Raw genomic sequence first — 20,985 nt, forward strand, 5'->3', positions numbered from 1 at the left:
CTGTACCCTCACATGTGTGCAGCCAGGGCTCCACGGTGCGCAGTGGGTCTGTACTGGAAGTCTCCTTTGTTGTCCAGCAGAAGCCTCTCTCCCCAGGCAATTTCCAGGTCAAGAGGAGGGCTAAAGAGACGAAAAACCGTCATAATGGCAGTCCGGATAGTAGGAGCTCCACTTCAGCATGTCTGCTCAGCACCTGAGTGTAACCACATCTCCTAATTATCTTCTTAGAGCCTCTTAACCTTTGTGCCACTTTTCTTTTTTTGTTCCTCAATGTGGGTGAGGTTGGCCAATTCCCAATATTTTTGCCTATCTCATCATTTGAGACTTTTGAAAAACGTCTCACATTTGATGCACAAATCTGCACCTCTGCCCCTTGGGGTATTTTGTGTTGCATTTGAAAATTAACACATTACATTTTTTTCATAGACTGCATAATTTTTGTTTCTTTAATGTAAAAAAAAAATTTGCATGATAGGTAAAAAAAAAAAATTAATTATGTGTTTGCGCATTTTTTTTATAAATTTGCCCCAAAGTTCACCAGTGCAAATTGTAGAAAAGCACTTAGAAAAAGCAAATGTCGAAACAGGACCTTGGATCTCAAGAAATAACAGCGCTCACAAGTTTATATGTTCACGCTTTAATGGTTTAAGGTATGATAAAAGTAAAATAAATGTCAACAATTTTTTTTTTACAAATCAGTGAGAGAGAAATTTCTGAAAAAATGACAATATTGAGTAAGGATTAATTTCTCCCATTTGACATGTTGGAGTCTTGAGTCACTGTGGAAAATGTAAAAGGAATATATATTAGATATGATATTCTGTCATAAATACAACAAAGTACAGGAATGGAATATCTCTTTAAAAATATAACTTTTCTGTACTTTTGGAAAACTAGTGTATGTCTGAAAAGGTAAAACCAGCTATTATCCCGGTTTCTTCAGCTCATAGGATTTTTCCATTCATTGCTGGGTCACATATCACCAGACTGCAGTGGCGGGACAAGGGCAGGTAAGGTAGGCACCCGCCTAGGGCATTGCTTCCCTGAGGGTGCTGCACTTTGGGGGGGGACATTGTTGATTGCCTGCTGCCAACCGGCTCCTTCCTCCTGCCATAGGCATTGACCACGCTGACGGCCAGGGCGCGGGTACAGTGAGCAGTGTCACTGACATCGCACCCCCTCGCTCTGCCTGTGCCCCGGGCGTTGCTCCCTCCCTGCACTTAATCGTATTTTCATCTGTAAGACAAAAATTCAATTGCTGCGATTGTCGCCCGCGACAGGAGCAGAGGAGCAGTAATCTGCAGTAGTCGGCTCCCTGCCAGAAAGTCCAGTAGATGGCAGGCTCCTTTCAGCCTGGATTCTGTTTGAGTTGGCGCATGCAGGGGATGACGCGATGCAGTGACGTCATCGCGTCATCCAGCACTCCAGGATAGAAGAGGTGATGGAGGCTGCGCTGAACAGGGAGCCGGGATTAGGGGAGTAGAAGATTTTTTTTTTATCCTGTTATTAGTTTAGCAATGAATTGGGGATATTACACGAGGGGCAGGCTGTGGGGACATTACACAAGGGACAGGCTGTGGGGACATTACACGAGAGGCAGGCTGTGGGGACATTACACGAGGGGCAGGCTGTGGGGACATTACACAAGGGGCAGGCTGTGGGGACATTACACGAGAGGCAGGCTGTGGGGACATTACACGAGGGGCAGGCTGTGGGGACATTACACGAGGGGCAGGCTGTGGGGACATTACACGAGGGGCAGGCTGTGGGGACATTACACGAGGGGCAGGCTGTGGGGACATTACACGAGGGGCAGGCTATGGGGACATTACACGAGGGGCAGGCTGTGGGGACATTACACGAGGGGCAGGCTGTGGGGACATTACACGAGGGGCAGGCTGTGGGGACATTACACGAGGGGCAGGCTGTGGGGACATTACACGAGGGGCAGGCTGTGGGGACATTACACGAGGGGCAGGCTGTGGGGACATTACACGAGGGGCAGGCTGTGGGGACATCATGTTATATGGGAAATCATTGGGAACACTATACCGGGAGCTGTGGGGGACATTATACCTGGGCTGTGGGGAGATCATACTGTATAGGGGACTGGGAGACATCAAAATGTATAGGGCACTTTGGGGGACATTATACTCGAGGCTGTGGATATATAATACTGTAAAGGGGGCTGTGGTGGACATAAAACTGCATGGGGGTGTTTGGTAGACATCCCTGTATATATTAGGGGGGCTGCTGTATATATCATACTATATGGGCGGCTGTGGTGACCATCACACCATGTTTTTTTGGAGGGGGAAGAGTTGATGCTTTTGTATAAACTGTTTTCTGGAACATACAACTTTTTGATCCCTATTTATTTTGGGAAGCCGGATATAAAAAGCAGCAATTTTTGTCATTTTTATGGGGATGATGTTCACCATACAGAATAAATAAGATAATGCTATAACTTGTGCATTTATGATGGACGTGGAAATGCCAAATACGTGTAGCTTTTTTGATTTTATTTTTTTTATGTAACAAAGTAATGCGTAAGAGGAGAAAAAGGTGATTTTAATAAAAAATAATAAATATATAATTACTGTAAATATATATTTTGAGAACATTTACTATTTTTTTTTTCTTTTGAAAGTCCCACAAGGGACCTCTTATAAAATGAAATTACAATATTTTAAAAGGGAACTTGAAAGCTGATACATGCTGCATCATCTATTTGCTGCGTTTAAAGGGAACCTACCCGCAGGATTTTCACATATAAAGTAAAGCCAGTGCTATACTGGCCCTGGGATGCTGAGTGTAAGCAGAGCTTCTGTTCAGAGATTGGATGTTTTATATCAGAAATATGTGCAAGTTCCAGCAACGCACTGCTATTTGATTGACAGGTGCAACAGGAAGGGAATATGTGGGTCAGGTCTTGCTATCTGTTTACGCCCCTGTCTGTAAATTGATCATGCGTAGTTCCGTCTTATTTATTCTAATGAGAGTGCCGAAGACCCACCAAGCACCGCTATCTCCGATGCTCCCATTTATCTCTTAACGACCGCGGGCAGTAAAATTACGTCCTAGCGGTCATAACGTTACTGCCCGCGGTCTGCCGGCGGCAGCATGCCGCGATCGGCGCACATCTCAGCTGATTTTCACAGCTGAGATGTGTGCCTGCTAGGCACGAGCAGAATCGTTATCTGCTCGTGCCGTTTAACCCCTTATATGGCGCTGTCAATATGTGACAGCGCCATTATAAGCGCGATCGCGGTAAACCTTTACTTACCGCCCAATACCGGAAGTCACGTGACGCGATCACGTGACTTCCGATAGTTGTCATGGTAGCACAGGGTCATGTGATGACTCCTGTACTACCCCTGACTTGCTTTCACTTTCGCTGTGCCCGCGGCACAGTGAAAAAGAAAGTGAGCATATCTGCTGTTTACAGCCTTGTAGCTGTGATCAGCAGATAGTGCAGAGCGATCGGATTGCTGCTCGCAATAGCCCCCTAGGGGGGCTAGTAAAATAAAAAAAATAAGTTAAAAAAAAGTTTTAAAAAATTAAAAAAAACCCTAAAAGTTTAAATCACCCCCATTCGCCCCATTGAAAATTAAAGGGTTAAAAAAAATAAAAAATATACACACGTTTGGTATCACCGCGTTCAGAAACGCCCGATCTATCAAAATATAAAATCAATTAATCTGATCAGTATACGGCGTAGCGGTAAAAAAAATTCCAAACGCCAAAATGACTTTTTTTTGTCGTCACAACTTTTGCGCAAAATGCAATAAGAGGCGATCAAAACGTAGCATCTGCGTAAAAATGGTACCGTTAAAAACGTCAGCTCGAGACGCAAAAAAAAAGCCGTCACTGAGCCATAGATCCCGAAAAATGAGAACGCTACGGGTCACGGAATATGGCGTAAAACGTGCACCACTTTTTTCGGACAAACTTCCGATTTTTTTTTAACCCCTTATATAAAAGTAAACCTATACATGTTTGGTGTCTACGAACTCGCACTGACCTGAGGCATCACAGCGACACATCAGTTTTACCATATAGTGAACACAGTGAATAAAATATCTCAAAAACCATAGTGCTGTCGCACTTTTTTTGCAATTTTTCTGCATTTGGAATTTATTTGCCGTTTTCCAGTACACTATATGGTAAAACTGATGGTTTCATTTAAAAGTACAGCTCGTTCCGCAAAAAATGAGCCCTCACATGACCATATTGACTGAAAAATAAAAAAAGTTACGTCTCAGAAAAAGAATGGCGAAAAAAAAAAACGGAAAGCGAAAAATTGGCCGGTCGTGAAGGAGTTAAGGCCAGGGTCACACTTGAATTGGATTGCACTGCCCGGATCGGCCGTAGCTCTCCTGACCGGAGCGGGTCAGCATCATAGAAATACATACAGCGGAGCCGCTCCTGTCAGGAGAGCCGCGGCCGGTCCGGGCAGTTCAATCCAATTTTCGCACGAGTCAGAGGCAAGTGTGACCCTGGCCTAAGGGTGAATGGAGCAGTGCGGATGATTGACCACTGGCCTATTCACCCGGGGTCTTCAGAGCTCCGGATCTCTGGAGGCCATCGTGATCAGAAAGCTATGCAGTGGATAGCGGATAACTTTCAAACTTAAGAATACGTTTTTAAGACATTGTAAAGCCGGATTCACACATCCATTTTTCACAGTCATTAGTGGCCTAGATATATTTGAGGTGTTTGGTAAAGAGACCCACAGCCGGGCGGGCTGGACATCGCAGGTTGCACTTGGACCGAGAAACAAAAAACCCAAAATTTCGTATGAAATAAAAACAAAACAAAACTTTTTTTTCTCTCCACAATTGGATCATATGATTTGTGAGACCGGTATAAATATTCCCAAACAGCATCTCTGAGAGCGGCATGACGTTACAGCATCTCTGAGAGCGGCATGACGTTACAGCATCTCTGAGAGAGGCATGACGTTGCAGCATCTCTGAGAGAGGCATGACGTTACAGCATCTCTGAGAGCGGCATGACGTTACAGCATCTCTGAGAGCGGCATGACGTTACAGCATCTCTGAGAGAGGCATGACGTTGCAGCATCTCTGAGAGCGGCATGACGTTACAGCATCTCTGAGAGAGGCATGACGTTACAGCATCTCTGAGAGCGGCATGACGTTACAGCATCTCTGAGAGCGGCATGACGTTACAGCATCTCTGAGAGCGGCATGACGTTACAGCATCTCTGAGAGCGGCATGACGTTGCAGCATCTCTGAGAGAGGCATGACGTTGCAGCATCTCTGAGAGAGGCATGACGTTACAGCATCTCTGAGAGCGGCATGACGTTACAGCATCTCTGAGAGAGGCATGACATTGCAGCATCTCTGAGAGAGGCATGACATTGCAGCATCTCTGAGAGAGGCATGACGTTGCAGCATCTCTGAGAGAGGCATGACGTTGCAGCATCTCTGAGAGAGGCATGACGTTGCAGCATCTCAGAGAGCGGCATGACGTTGCAGCATCTCTGAGAGAGGCATGACATTGCAGCATCTCTGAGAGAGGCATGACATTGCAGCATCTCTGAGAGAGGCATGACGTTGCAGCATCTCTGAGAGAGGCATGACGTTGCAGCATCTCTGAGAGCGGCATGACGTTACAGCATCTCTGAGAGCGGCATGACGTTACAGCATCTCTGAGAGCGGCATGACGTTACAGCATCTCTGAGAGAGGCATGACATTGCAGCATCTCTGAGAGAGGCATGACGTTACAGCATCTCTGAGAGAGGCATGACGTTACAGCATCTCTGAGAGCGGCATGACGTTGCAGCATCTCTGAGAGAGGCATGACGTTGCAGCATCTCTGAGAGAGGCATGACGTTACAGCATCTCTGAGAGCGGCATGACGTTACAGCATCTCTGAGAGAGGCATGACATTGCAGCATCTCTGAGAGAGGCATGACATTGCAGCATCTCTGAGAGAGGCATGACGTTACAGCATCTCTGAGAGCGGCATGACGTTGCAGCATCTCTGAGAGCGGCATGACGTTGCAGCATCTCTGAGAGAGGCATGACGTTGCAGCATCTCTGAGAGAGGCATGACGTTGCAGCATCTCTGAGAGAGGCATGACGTTACAGCATCTCTGAGAGCGGCATGACGTTGCAGCATCTCTGAGAGAGGCATGACATTGCAGCATCTCTGAGAGAGGCATGACGTTACAGCATCTCTGAGAGCGGCATGACGTTGCAGCATCTCTGAGAGAGGCATGACGTTGCAGCATCTCTGAGAGAGGCATGACGTTGCAGCATCTCTGAGAGCGGCATGACGTTGCAGCATCTCTGAGAGCGGCATGACGTTACAGCATCTCTGAGAGCGGCATGACGTTGCAGCATCTCTGAGAGCGGCATGACGTTGCAGCATCTGTTTTATACTTACCTCCACTGATTTGTTTTTGTTTGTGCTGAACATTAAGACTTAGATTTTGACGCCAAGAATTCCTCCCAAAAGAGTGTTCTGTTTAGAAAATAAATATCTGAATTAAATGGGGACATTAACACATGACGATAACTCAATGTTACTTGATGAAATCTATGGCACGTTCTAATATACTTATTCCTAGGGCTCACAAGCTCTTTGTTTCTTCTAGTAAATGGAGAAACATGTTCATATCCAGAGTAAACCTGTTGTGCTCATCGTCTTAAAGGTGTTATCTACTACTTGGACAACCCCTTCTCATTCCGCATGTGCACCCCCATAAAAGTAAAAAAAGCCTATACTCCCCTCCGGTGCAGTCGCGGTTCCAGTGATGTCAGACTCGCGTTCCTGGGGTCCACATGACATTGTTATGACCCGTGAGCCCCGAGAACAATCAGCGCTGGCGTCCTTCTTCCCGCTTTCGAGGGTTTAAATAACAGGAAGTGAGTGGCAGCCGCAGCGCTCACTTCCTGTTAATTACTTAAATGTCTGAAGGCGGGGAGAAGGAAGCTGGTGCTGATTGGTCGCGGGGCTCGCGTGTCAAAAAAATCCCCTGGAATGCGAGTCTGACATCACTGGAACCGCGATGGCACTAGAGGTGAGTATAGGCTTTATTTTAATGGGGTACACATGTGGAATGAGAAAGGGGTTATCCAAGTAATGGACAACCCCTTTAATTTTTCTTTACATGCTATTGATACAAATATCTCAATAAGACAGATATTTTGGAAACAAAACTATTATATAAACCATACTCACCAATATGCAATTTACGGTTCCCAGAAGGCTCCTGACTAAGGGGACATTCTGTAATATATGTATAAATAATAAAATATTAGAAATCAGGAGGCTACATATAAATTATTGCTGAGAGCTTTTCATAATTGCTATAAAATATATAAATTAATCTGTGATTAGTATTTTTACGATATGTCCTATGGTCACCAGTGGCAGCGTTCCTGGCTTATTGTTAACTGTCTCATTCAATCACTTTATATTTTGACCAGAAGAAGCATCGAGCGCCCACATAGAGACGCACAGACAATTCCTATTACTGAAACCTTCTGACTCATGTGTCTTATCCGTGTTACAATGAAGAAAATATATACAGTACATAAATAATTATCGCTCAATAATAAGCTATGGTATAAATATATAGATTAGTAAACCTTACCAGCACGGTGTCTGCAACTAACGACAGAACTGGAGCGATTGCTTTACCAACTGCATCAGTGAGCTGTTCCTAAAATGTGTAATTTAGATGAAAAAATAACATCATATCCTGGAACAATATCAGCAGATATATATGGACAAATGTATAATACAATCTATATATAGTATGTGCTACTGGGAGTAACTATATTAATTAGTCCCTATGCAGAATTTCCATCATGGACAGCACTTCAAAAATTCAATTACTGTATATACTCGAGTATAAGCCGAGTTTTTCAGGACATTTTTTTTTAATGTTGAAAACGCTCCCCTCGGCTTATACTCAAGTAAAGCATTCAACTGATGACAACAGCGGTGGTCCCGTGTGCGGCCGCAATCATCAAGGGATCTATGTGCCTGCGGTTCGCAAGAAGCAGGTAAGAGAACACCATGGGAACGGAGGACAGGTGATAATTTTGTGTGTGTGAACAATGACATAATGTGACAAGAAGGGGACCAGTAGGAGGACATTACTAAAGCATAGGCACATTACTACAGGAGACAAGGAGGGGCCACATTACTAGAGACAAGGATGAGACACATTACTAGAGACAAGGATGAGACACATTACTACAGGAGACAAGGATGGGGCACATTACTAGAGGAGACAAGGATGTGCCACATTACTAGAGGAGACAAGGATGGGGCACATTACTACAGGAGACAAGGATGGGGCACATTACTACAGGAGACAAGGATGGGGCACATTACTAGAGGAGACAAGGATGAGACACATTACTACAGGAGACAAGGATGGGGCACATTACTACAGGAGACAAGGAGGGGCCACATTACTAGAGACAAGGATGAGACACATTACTACAGGAGACAAGGATGGGGCACATTACTACAGGAGACAAGGATGAGACACATTACTAGAGACAAGGATGAGACACATTACTACAGGAGACAAGGAGGGGCCACATTACTAGAGACAAGGATGAGACACATTACTACAGGATACAAGGATGGGGCACATTACTAGAGGAGACAAGGAGGGGGCACATTACTAGAGGAGACAAGGAGGGGACACATTACTACAGGAGACAAGGATGGGGCACATTACTACAGGAGACAAGGATGAGACACATTACTACAGGAGACAAGGATGAGACACATTACTACAGGAGACAAGGATGAGACACATTACTACAGGAGACAAGGATGGGGCACATTACTACAGGAGACAAGGATGAGACACATTACTACAGGAGACAAGGATGAGACACATTACTACAGGAGACAAGGATGAGACACATTACTACAGGAGAGAAGGATGAGACACATTACTACAGGAGACAAGAATGGGCACATTACTACATGAGACACATTACTACAGGAGACAAGGATGGGGCACATTACTACAGGAGACAAGGATGAGACACATTACTACAGGAGACAAGGATGGGGCACATTACTAGAGGAGACAAGGAGGGGACACATTACTAGAGACAAGGATGAGACACATTACTACAGGAGACAAGGAGGGGGCACATTACTACAGGAGACAAGGAGGGGACACATTACTAGAGGAGACAAGGAGGGGACACATTACTAGAGGAGACAAGGATGGGGCACATTACTACAGGAGACAAGGATGGGGCACATTACTACAGGAGACAAGGATGGGGCACATTACTACAGGAGACAAGGATGGGCCACATTACTAGAGACAAGGATGAGACACATTACTACAGGAGACAAGGATGGGGCACATTACTACAGGAGACAAGGATGGGCCACATTACTACAGGAGACAAGGATGGGGCACATTACTACAGGAGACAAGGAGGGGCCACATTACTAGAGGAGACAAGGATGGGGCACATTACTACAGGAGACAAGGAGGGGCCACATTACTAGAGAAGACAAGGAGGGGCCACATTACTACAGGAGACAAGGATGTGCCACATTACTAGAGAAGACAAGGAGGGGCCACATTACTAGAGGAGACCAGGAGGGGCCACATTACTAGAGGAGACCAGGAGGGGCCACATTACTAGAGGAGACAAGGAGGGGCCACATTACTACAGGAGACAAGGATGTGCCACATTACTAGAGAAGACAAGGAGGGGCCACATTACCAGAGGAGATAAGGATGTGCCACATTACTAGAGGAGACAAGGATGTGCCACATTACTAGAGGAGACAAGGATGGGCCACATTACTAGAGGAGACAAGGATGTGCCACATTACTAGAGGAGACAAGGATGGGCCACATTACTAGAGGAGATAAGGATGGGCCACATTACTAGAGGAGATAAGGATGTGCCACATTACTAGAGGAGATAAGGATGTGCCACATTACTAGAGGAGACAAGGATGGGCCACATTACTAGAGGAGACAAGGAGGGGGCACATTACTAGAGGAGACAAGGAGGGGACACATTACTACAGGAGACAAGGATGGGGCACATTACTACAGGAGACAAGGATGAGACACATTACTACAGGAGACAAGGATGAGACACATTACTACAGGAGACAAGGATGAGACACATTACTACAGGAGACAAGGATGAGACACATTACTACAGGAGACAAGGATGAGACACATTACTACAGGAGACAAGAATGGGCACATTACTACATGAGACACATTACTACAGGAGACAAGGATGGGGCACATTACTACAGGAGACAAGGATGAGACACATTACTACAGGAGACAAGGATGGGGCACATTACTAGAGGAGACAAGGAGGGGACACATTACTAGAGACAAGGATGAGACACATTACTACAGGAGACAAGGATGGGGCACATTACTACAGGAGACAAGGAGGGGACACATTACTAGAGGAGACAAGGAGGGGACACATTACTAGAGGAGACAAGGATGGGGCACATTACTACAGGAGACAAGGATGGGGCACATTACTACAGGAGACAAGGATGGGGCACATTACTACAGGAGACAAGGATGGGCCACATTACTAGAGACAAGGATGAGACACATTACTACAGGAGACAAGGATGGGGCACATTACTACAGGAGACAAGGATGGGCCACATTACTACAGGAGACAAGGATGGGGCACATTACTACAGGAGACAAGGAGGGGCCACATTACTAGAGGAGACAAGGATGGGGCACATTACTACAGGAGACAAGGAGGGGCCACATTACTAGAGAAGACAAGGAGGGGCCACATTACTACAGGAGACAAGGATGTGCCACATTACTAGAGAAGACAAGGAGGGGCCACATTACTAGAGGAGACCAGGAGGGGCCACATTACTAGAGGAGACCAGGAGGGGCCACATTACTAGAGGAGACAAGGAGGGGCCACATTACTACAGGAGACAAGGATGTGCCACATTACTAGAGAAGACAAGGAGGGGCCACATTACCAGAGGAGATAAGGATGTGCCACATTACTAGAGGAGACAAGGATGTGCCACATTACTAGAGGAGACAAGGATGGGCCACATTACTAGAGGAGACAAGGATGTGCCACATTACTAGAGGAGACAAGGATGGGCCACATTACTAGAGGAGATAAGGATGGGCCACATTACTAGAGGAGATAAGGATGTGCCACATTACTAGAGGAGATAAGGATGTGCCACATTACTAGAGGAGACAAGGATGGGCCACATTACTAGAGGAGACAAGGATGGGCCACATTACTAGAGATAAGGATGTGCCACATTACTAGAGGAGATAAGGATGTGCCACATTACTAGAGGAGATAAGGATGGGCCACATTACTAGAGGAGACAAGGATGGGCCACATTACTAGAGGAGACAAGGATGTGCCACATTACTAGAGGAGACAAGGATGGGCCACATTACTAGAGGAGATAAGGATGTGCCACATTACTAGAGGAGATAAGGATGGGCCACATTACTAGAGGAGACAAGGATGGGCCACATTACTAGAGGAGATAAGGATGGGCCACATTACTAGAGGAGACAAGGATGGGCCACATTACTAGAGATAAGGATGTGCCACATTACTAGAGGAGATAAGGATGGGCCACATTACTAGAGGAGACAAGGATGGGCCACATTACTAGAGGAGACAAGGATGGGCCACATTACTAGAGGAGACAAGGATGGGCCACATTACTAGAGGAGACAAGGATGGGCCACATTACTAGAGGAGACAAGGATGGGACACATTACTAGAGGAGACAAGGATGGGCCACATTACTAGAGGAGACAAGGATGTGCCACATTACTACAGGAGACAAGGATGGGCCACATTACTACAGGAGACAAGGATGGGCCACATTACTAGAGGAGACAAGGATGGGCCACATTACTAGAGGGCACAAGGAGGGGCCACATTACTAGAGGAGACAAGGATGGGCCACATTACTAGAGGAGACAAGGATGGGCCACATTACTAGAGGAGACAAGGATGGGACACATTACTACCGTACAGGACAAGGATGGGCCACATTACTAGAAGAGACAAGGATGGGGCACATTACTACCGTACAGGACAAGGATGTGCCACATTACTAGAAGAGACAAGGATGAGGCACATTACTAGAGGAGACAAGGATGGGCCACATTACTAGAAGAGACAAGGATGGGGCACATTACTACCGTACAGGACAAGGATGTGCCACATTACTAGAAGAGACAAGAATGAGGCACATTACTACCGTACAGGACAAGGATGGGCCACATTACTAGAAGAGACAAGGATGAGGCACATTACTACCGTACAGGACAAGGATGGGCCACATTACTAGAAGAGACAAGGATGAGGCACATTACTACCGTACAGGACAAGGATGTGCCACATTACTAGAAGAGACAAGGATGAGGCACATTACTACCGTACAGGACAAGGATGAGGCACATTACTACCGTACAGGACAAGGATGAGGCACATCACTACCGTACAGGACAAGGATGGGCCACATTACTAGAAGAGACAAGGATGAGGCACATTACTACTGTACAGGACAAGGATGTGCCACATTACTAGAGGAGACAAGGATGAGGCACATTACTACCGTACAGGACAAGGATGAGGCACATTACTACCGTACAGGACAAGGATGAGGCACATTACTACCGTACAGGACAAGGATGAGGCACATTACTAGAAGAGACAAGGATGAGGCACATTACTACCGTACAGGACAAGGATGAGGCACATTACTACCGTACAGGACAAGGATGAGGCACATCACTACCGTACAGGACAAGGATGGGCCACATTACTAGAAGAGACAAGGATGAGGCACATTACTACTGTACAGGACAAGGATGTGCCACATTACTAGAAGAGACAAGGATGAGGCACATTACTACCGTACAGGACAAGGATGTGCCACATTACTAGAGGAGACAAGGATGAGGCACATTACTACCGTACAGGACAAGGATGAGGCACATTACTACCGTACAGGACAAGGATGAGGCACATTACTACCGTACAGGACAAGGATGAGGCACATTACTACCGTACAGGACAAGGATGAGGCACATTACTACCGTACAGGACAAGGATGAGGCACATTACTACCGTACAGGACAAGGATGAGGCACATTACTACCGTACAGGACAAGGATGAGGCACATTACTACCGTACAGGACAAGGATGAGGCACATTACTACCGTACAGGACAAGGATGAGGCACATTACTATCGTACAGGACAAGGATGAGGCACATTACTACCGTACAGGACAAGGATGTGCCACATTACTAGAAGAGACAAGGATGAGGCACATTACTACCGTACAGGACAAGGATGAGGCACATTACTACCGTACAGGACAAGGATGAGGCACATCACTACCGTACAGGACAAGGATGGGCCACATTACTAGAAGAGACAAGGATGAGGCACATTACTACTGTACAGGACAAGGATGTGCCACATTACTAGAGGAGACAAGGATGAGGCACATTACTACCGTACAGGACAAGGATGAGGCACATTACTACCGTACAGGACAAGGATGAGGCACATTACTACCGTACAGGACAAGGATGAGGCACATTACTACCGTACAGGACAAGGATGAGGCACATTACTACCGTACAGGACAAGGATGAGGCACATTACTACCGTACAGGACAAGGATGAGGCACATTACTATCGTACAGGACAAGGATGAGGCACATTACTACCGTACAGGACAAGGATGTGCCACATTACTAGAAGAGACAAGGATGAGGCACATTACTACCGTACAGGACAAGGATGAGGCACATTACTACCGTACAGGACAAGGATGAGGCACATCACTACCGTACAGGACAAGGATGGGCCACATTACTAGAAGAGACAAGGATGAGGCACATTACTACTGTACAGGACAAGGATGTGCCACATTACTAGAGGAGACAAGGATGAGGCACATTACTACCGTACAGGACAAGGATGAGGCACATTACTACCGTACAGGACAAGGATGAGGCACATTACTACCGTACAGGACAAGGATGAGGCACATTACTAGAAGAGACAAGGATGAGGCACATTACTACCGTACAGGACAAGGATGAGGCACATTACTACCGTACAGGACAAGGATGAGGCACATCACTACCGTACAGGACAAGGATGGGCCACATTACTAGAAGAGACAAGGATGAGGCACATTACTACTGTACAGGACAAGGATGTGCCACATTACTAGAAGAGACAAGGATGAGGCACATTACTACCGTACAGGACAAGGATGTGCCACATTACTAGAGGAGACAAGGATGAGGCACATTACTACCGTACAGGACAAGGATGAGGCACATTACTACCGTACAGGACAAGGATGAGGCACATTACTACCGTACAGGACAAGGATGAGGCACATTACTACCGTACAGGACAAGGATGAGGCACATTACTACCGTACAGGACAAGGATGAGGCACATTACTACCGTACAGGACAAGGATGAGGCACATTACTACCGTACAGGACAAGGATGAGGCACATTACTACCGTACAGGACAAGGATGAGGCACATTACTACCGTACAGGACAAGGATGAGGCACATTACTATCGTACAGGACAAGGATGAGGCACATTACTACCGTACAGGACAAGGATGAGGCACATTACTACCGTACAGGACAAGGATGAGGCACATTACTATCGTACAGGACAAGGATGAGGCACATTACTATCGTACAGGACAAGGATGAGGCACATTACTACCGTACAGGACAAGGATGAGGCACATTACTACCGTACAGGACAAGGATGAGGCACATTACTAGAAGAGACAAGGATGAGACACATTACTACCGTACAGGACAAGGATGAGGCACATTACTAGAAGAGACAAGGATGAGGCACATTACTAGAAGAGACAAGGATGGGGCACATTACTACCGTACAGGACAAGAATGGGCCACATTACTAACAATCCCTCCTTTACATTTTTGCTCGGCCTTTCACTTCGTGCATAGGCTTTACCAGTGTAGGAATCCCACTCTGTTTTTTGCAGAATTTTTTCATGAGTTTTATGCCAATTAAAAGCTGATTTTTACAGTAGCAGCAAAAGCTAGGAGATTTCATAAACCTAATGCACAATTGTTTTTTTTCTTGACATAGAAAACTGCTGCGTTTGTGAAAGATGGCGCATGTAAATTCTTTTATCATTTTTTTCAACATTGAATGCAATGAAAGTGCAAAAACGCTACGTGTGAACTGCGTCTAAGGGGAGGACGAGGTGTTTTGTTTTTTTTCTTCATGACATAGGAAAGAATGTTTGCTAGTATTTTTTCCTGTAAAATCCATTTTATCTTCGGTTGTGAATGTTTTGTCAGTGGAGTAATACTCTGATAACATTGTTCCCAGCAGCGGCCTGGGAGTCAGATGCGTCCAGGCGTCTTTCCCATGCTGTTCCCACTCAATTTGAGTGCTGGTTTCATCAATTTCAGGGTTTTCTTGCCCCCTCAGACCTCCTGGGGGGTCTGCTAAGTAACGCTGAAGTTTCCCCTTGTCTTCCATTATACTCTGGTGTAGGCAGTCGGAGCGTCCGACCTGCTCCATTGGAGTAACAAGCGCCCGAGCGTTTTAGTGCTCACTCACGACTTGTTGTAACACCTTCAAAAGTAAATTTCAATTTCGATGTTGTCAAACAGCTGAGAATATGGCGTTTTATCATGGCTTTTTTTTTCTTTTTTTTTTAATCACAATTTTATCTACTGATATTCTATATGTTATAGACTAAGACTCTTACCAATATTCCGTCAGTGTTCAGCAATTTATCACCCATGCAGGCAGAATTGTTCTATTAAAGACAGATGGAAAGTCGACAATTATGTAATGTTTTATTATGTCTCAGTCTAACTAGGTTCAGTTCACAACAGCATCTATCTACAGCACTGGGTTACTAGAGTCAGGACTCTACAAGCTTTCTTAAAGGGGTGGTTCATTACACAGCATAGTGGCCACATCGATGTAAACCTCATAGGGAAGGCTTCTCTCAAATACCTTGTGTAGTACATTCTGCCTGGGAGTGGTGCGATTGCTGTCCGCTCATCCCCATCAATTGACCCCCAGGCTCTGTGACCCCTGAGCTCCGGAGAGGCCACATCAATTTCCACTTGACCCGAGATCACCATGGCCGGGCCCAGTCTCCGTGAGTGCAGTTGCGTTGTGCGCGCAGTTTCCCCGCTCGTCACAGCCCAGCATCTCAAACTCTCTCCTTCGCTGCAGAGCGCCGCACTCAGAAGCGATGGCGGGTTGTGATGAGCGATGAAACTCCGCCAACAGCGCAGTCACTCACGGAGACTAAGGCCCGATTTTGTGATGTTGGGTCGCCTGGAAGTTGATGTGACCTCACCGGATCTCAGAGGTCACGGAGCCTGGGGGGGTGGGGGGTCATGTGATGGGGATGAGCGGACCACAATAGCGCCACTCAGTCAGAATGTACTATACAAGGTATTTGAGAAAAGCCTTGCCTATGAGTTTTACAGCGATGTGAACACTAATGCTGAGTAGTGAACCACCTCTTTAAAGAGGTTGTCCAGGCTTGAACCAAATGTCTGCAATCAGGGGTGAATTAGGAGTGGCCGTGGCCCTGGGCAGTTTAGAAGGCGTGGGCCCCCGCCAGCCCCCGATATATCACGTTTAATGGCACATGATCCCCTTTTGATAGTTCGCACAATAGGTCACGTGATTAGCACACAGGTGCACATCAGCAGATGCAAAATTAGAAAGACTGCAGTGCCCAATTTATTTCTTATGTACCGCACTAGCCCAGATTGCCCTTATTATAATCCGCCATTTGATTGCCATTTTCTGAATTGTGACAGTACGTGCAGTACACTCACTGTCAGGATTTCACGGCATTGCTGGTGCCAGCGAATGATCACGTAGCCACGTGTATGTGATTTGAATATTAGATGTGCCTGATCTCTTGCAGTGAGACGCTGGATATGTTTAGTCTGTGCAAGACCACAGGTATGCAAATCGCATAGATATGATCCCGTGGGGCCGTGACCCGTCGCTCTCTTCAGCAATGCCGGGAAAATAATAACAGTGTGCACACTGTGCGCTGTCAGGATTCAGAAGTGTGCAGACACATAAATTCACTGGGCTCATCATTGTCATTGACAATCTAGTATGAGTTATTAAATGGTTGTCCCCTTTTACAAAACTCCTTAGATTGTTGGCTCTAGTCTTTGTGAAAAAAGGGGGCTTTACATACTCTACAATACCAGAGCGGTGTCTCCAGTGTTCTCCCCGTCTCTGTTGTTTATCTGCAGCATTTAAAGGGTTTATCCACTACTTTGACTTTGATCGTCTATCCTTAGGATATGTCATCAAGGTCTGATCAGTTGGGGTCCGACACCCGGCACACCCACCGATCAGCTGTTCTCGGTGCTGCCGGTGGCAGCAGGTGTCTGGAAATGCTCAGTTCCGGAGCTGCTCCGTCTTATCATAGCGGCCGCGTCGAGGTACTGCACATCCGCCTCTTATTGATATGAATGGGAGGCGGATGTGCAGTACCCGGCCGCTATCAGAAGACTGAGCAGCTCCGGAACTGAGCATTTCCAGCCGCCTGATGCCGCCACCGGGACAGAGAACAGCTGATCGTGGGGGTGGGGCGTGTCGGACCCAGCCGATGAGACATTGATGACCTATCCTAAGGATAAGCCATCAATGTCAATAAAGTGGACAACCCCTTTAAGTCATGTAAACAGTGCTGCAGCCAATTACTGAGCCCAGCGGATTGTGGTGTCTACATCAACACAGCTGCTCATCTCAGTGATTGGCTGCAGCGATGTTAAAGTCACGTCACCGCTGCAGCCTACACACAATCACCGGAGCATTGCTGGACACACGAAGGGTAAATAGTTTTTTTTGCTTTCAATGATTTGACAAAAGTTTTCTGAAAGGGGCAGCTGCTTTAATGAGGTCACCTTTTATGTAAATCAAAATTCTCATAAAGATCATTTGGAATCTGTATCCTTTCATTTGTAGCACATATTGGTAACATTGCGTAACAAAGAAAATCTAAAAAAAAATGTTTTCTTACCACAATCGCAAAAAGGGTTTTTGGATTTATTTTATTTAGCCTTTTCTAGAAATAAAAAAAAACAAAACGGGGATCAGCTGTAGAGAAATAACATTGGTAATTTCACAACATGCTCCATTCCTTCAGATGATCTACATGGAAGCTCGTGATCTAGTTTGGTTGCTGTAGGATCCTTGGTTGACACTAAAATATGAAACATAAATGTTGTACTTTCGATACCACAGTAGAGGAACTGTACTATTATATGGCGCCATTCAGATGAATGTACATCCATCATTTGTAAAATCTGGACCCTCTTACTGGACTGCTCTCTGTTCTGGCTCATGAAGAGGAGTCCCTAATGTCAGACTTCCCTCTGTCAGGTGTCACGGTGAGTGAGGAGAAAGCAGGGGATAGGGGCTCCTAGACTGGGCCCTTAGCTATCCCTAATCTCAGAGTTACTTCTGAAGGTCAGGATGTCTGAGCCACCTTTCTAGCCCTGCTCCTGATTTTACACACCCTCCCTCCAACCCCTGGGGAGGGCCGAGGCGGGAATAATAAAGTCAACAGAAATAGACAAAAAAGGGACACCAAATCTCTATCTCACGGCACACACAAACTGAAGTATAAGACAATAAGAAATGAGGATGAAAATAAGAGCAGGGAGGAAACTACACGCACAAAGCAATACAATCACCAGCAGGGCTGGGACACAACAGCACACAGACCAGCACAGCAATAACCTATAGTCAGCATGAGAGGACAGACTCCACCATCTTAAATATGAAGGGAGCCACTGTGATATTCTTCCAACAACATGTGATTCCAGAGGTAACAAGCAGGCTAGCAGAGGTGAACTCTTGCTAGCCTGATCATGAATGTGCCTGCAGCTGGTCAACGTCCGAACCTGCATTTGTATCTCAGAATCACCAAGAGAAACCATAGTGTCAAGATCTATATTGTGAACAGCATCTGATGCTGCCGTGACAATTCATGAGTCTTGTGCAAACCTCCTAGCGACATAAGGTCAATGTGCCCTTAGGCCATATAGACAGCACAGCATTGAAAGTACAATCGCTTTAGATATTATTTTATTAAGCTGCATAAAATATATGAGACTAAAGCTAAAAGAAACTAACAAAAATATAGAACCCCAGATGAAGCAAGGGCGAAACGTGTGTCAAGGTCTCAGGTGGAAGATGATGTTCATTGACTTTAATGGCAGGCATAGGTCTGCTTTTTTGCTGGTATTATTTACAAGCAAGGCAAATATCTATTATTCTTTAGTTTTTATACACTGCGTCAATGATATCTTATTGTACATATATAATGGCATTTGTGTAACACCTTCTAGTTATCAGGAGAATATTTAGCACCTTCCAGTGATTTTCTCTCTATGTACTACCAATGGTGTATCTCAGCAATACTATTTTATTGGTGCACATTTTTTCTATTTGTGTGGAATTTATTTTTGCTCTTCGGACTATTTTGAAACATTAATGGATTTGTATATTTCTCATATATTATATGGGTGTCAGGTCTTTGTATAATGTGATATTATGTATTTGGTAGCCTGATCTTTCTAAGTGTATTTTTTATGGTTTTTACTTGTTTTTGGGCAGAATACAATTTATGGGTCAACGCCTTAAAAAATTCTTTCATAGTTCTGAATGAGAAATTGTAAGACTTATATCGGGTTCAGAGGATTGTATGCAAAATTATGCATTTTTCAGCCTGAAAAAAAAATGGTTAATTTTTCATCCAGAATTTCATTTGTATGTAAACTGTATGTCCATTTTATACAACTTTATGGCATTTGTTTATTGCATGAAGAATTTAAGAAATAATTTAAAGGCCATATACAGTTTCCTATATTAAAGGGAACCTGTCAGCAGGTTTTTGCTAATTAGGCTGGAGTAACACTTGAGTCTGACTCGCGCGAGCATGGCATCGTCCGGATCGTCCGGCGGCTCTCCTGACAAGAGTGTGTCAGCTGCATAGAAATACATGAAGGTGACACACTCCTGTCTGGAGAGCCAGCTGCCAGTCATGGCAGCTCGATGCGATCTTCGCTCGAGTTACATGTAAGTGTGACTACAGCCTTAATTTGAGAGCAGCACAATATAGAGCAAGAGATCCCTGATTCCAGTAATACGTCACTTATTAGCCTGTGTGTTGTTTTAATACAATCAATGTTTTATCATTAGGAGGTTATCAATGTAGGACTAAGTCATGTGCAGGCCAGTCCAGCTAATCTGTGTAACCCCGCCCTCACCACTGATTGCCCAATCAGAGATGTGGGCGGAGTTATAAAGGGCTCCGCATTCTGACTACTTCTAGATCTACAGCAGAGAAAACAGGTACTCTATCAGAACTGGAGGAAGCAATCCAGTAACTGGCCCATCACTGGAATCAGGGTCTCTATCATGCTGCACTCAGATTACATAACAAAAACTTGCTGATAGATTCTTTTTAATAATTATAAAGGATCCATGATAAACGCGTGCCATACGGATGATCATCCATTTTTTAACCCCCATTGACTTAAAGTGAACGAGTCTGAACCACAATGTTGCACAATTTTACCCCACCGGTATGTTTTTATCCTGTTTTCCAGTTCATTTGTAAAAGTTATGGCTCTTGGAATAAGAAGAGGAAAAAAGGAAGGCGGAAAAACTAAAAATAAAGTGACCTGGAAGGGGTTAAAAATAAAATCCGTTCTGTTAGTAAATAGTGTAGCGCTCTTTACCTGGCAGGAGAGGTCTTTCAGGTCATCAAGCAGAAGATTCACATTCTAAAGTAAAAACACCGCGTTAGGATAAAATTGAGCGGCCATTAAATCTGTGCCCCTAATAGTGATTGGACCTTG

The 20,985-nt window shown here is 45.3% G+C and overlaps 1 protein-coding gene across 1 annotated transcript in view; it reads right to left on the minus strand.

Moving 5' to 3' along the window:
- Positions 1 to 621: 621 nt before the first annotated feature.
- LOC142249543 (uncharacterized) overlaps positions 622 to 20,985 on the minus strand; it is a 35,608-nt gene continuing 15,244 nt past the window's right edge. The window contains exons 9-15 of the mRNA XM_075321210.1: positions 20,866 to 20,910; positions 18,138 to 18,182; positions 15,834 to 15,884; positions 7,630 to 7,698; positions 7,215 to 7,262; positions 6,417 to 6,494; positions 622 to 779 (exon numbers count right to left, since the gene is read on the minus strand). Coding sequence (XP_075177325.1) covers positions 6,456 to 6,494; positions 7,215 to 7,262; positions 7,630 to 7,698; positions 15,834 to 15,884; positions 18,138 to 18,182; positions 20,866 to 20,910 — 297 coding nt within the window. The 3' untranslated portion in view covers positions 622 to 779; positions 6,417 to 6,455. The remainder of the gene's footprint in view (positions 780 to 6,416; positions 6,495 to 7,214; positions 7,263 to 7,629; positions 7,699 to 15,833; positions 15,885 to 18,137; positions 18,183 to 20,865; positions 20,911 to 20,985) is intronic.

This window comes from Anomaloglossus baeobatrachus, chromosome 8 (assembly GCF_048569485.1).
Source record: "Anomaloglossus baeobatrachus isolate aAnoBae1 chromosome 8, aAnoBae1.hap1, whole genome shotgun sequence".
NCBI classification, from domain to species: Eukaryota; Metazoa; Chordata; class Amphibia; order Anura; family Aromobatidae; genus Anomaloglossus; species Anomaloglossus baeobatrachus.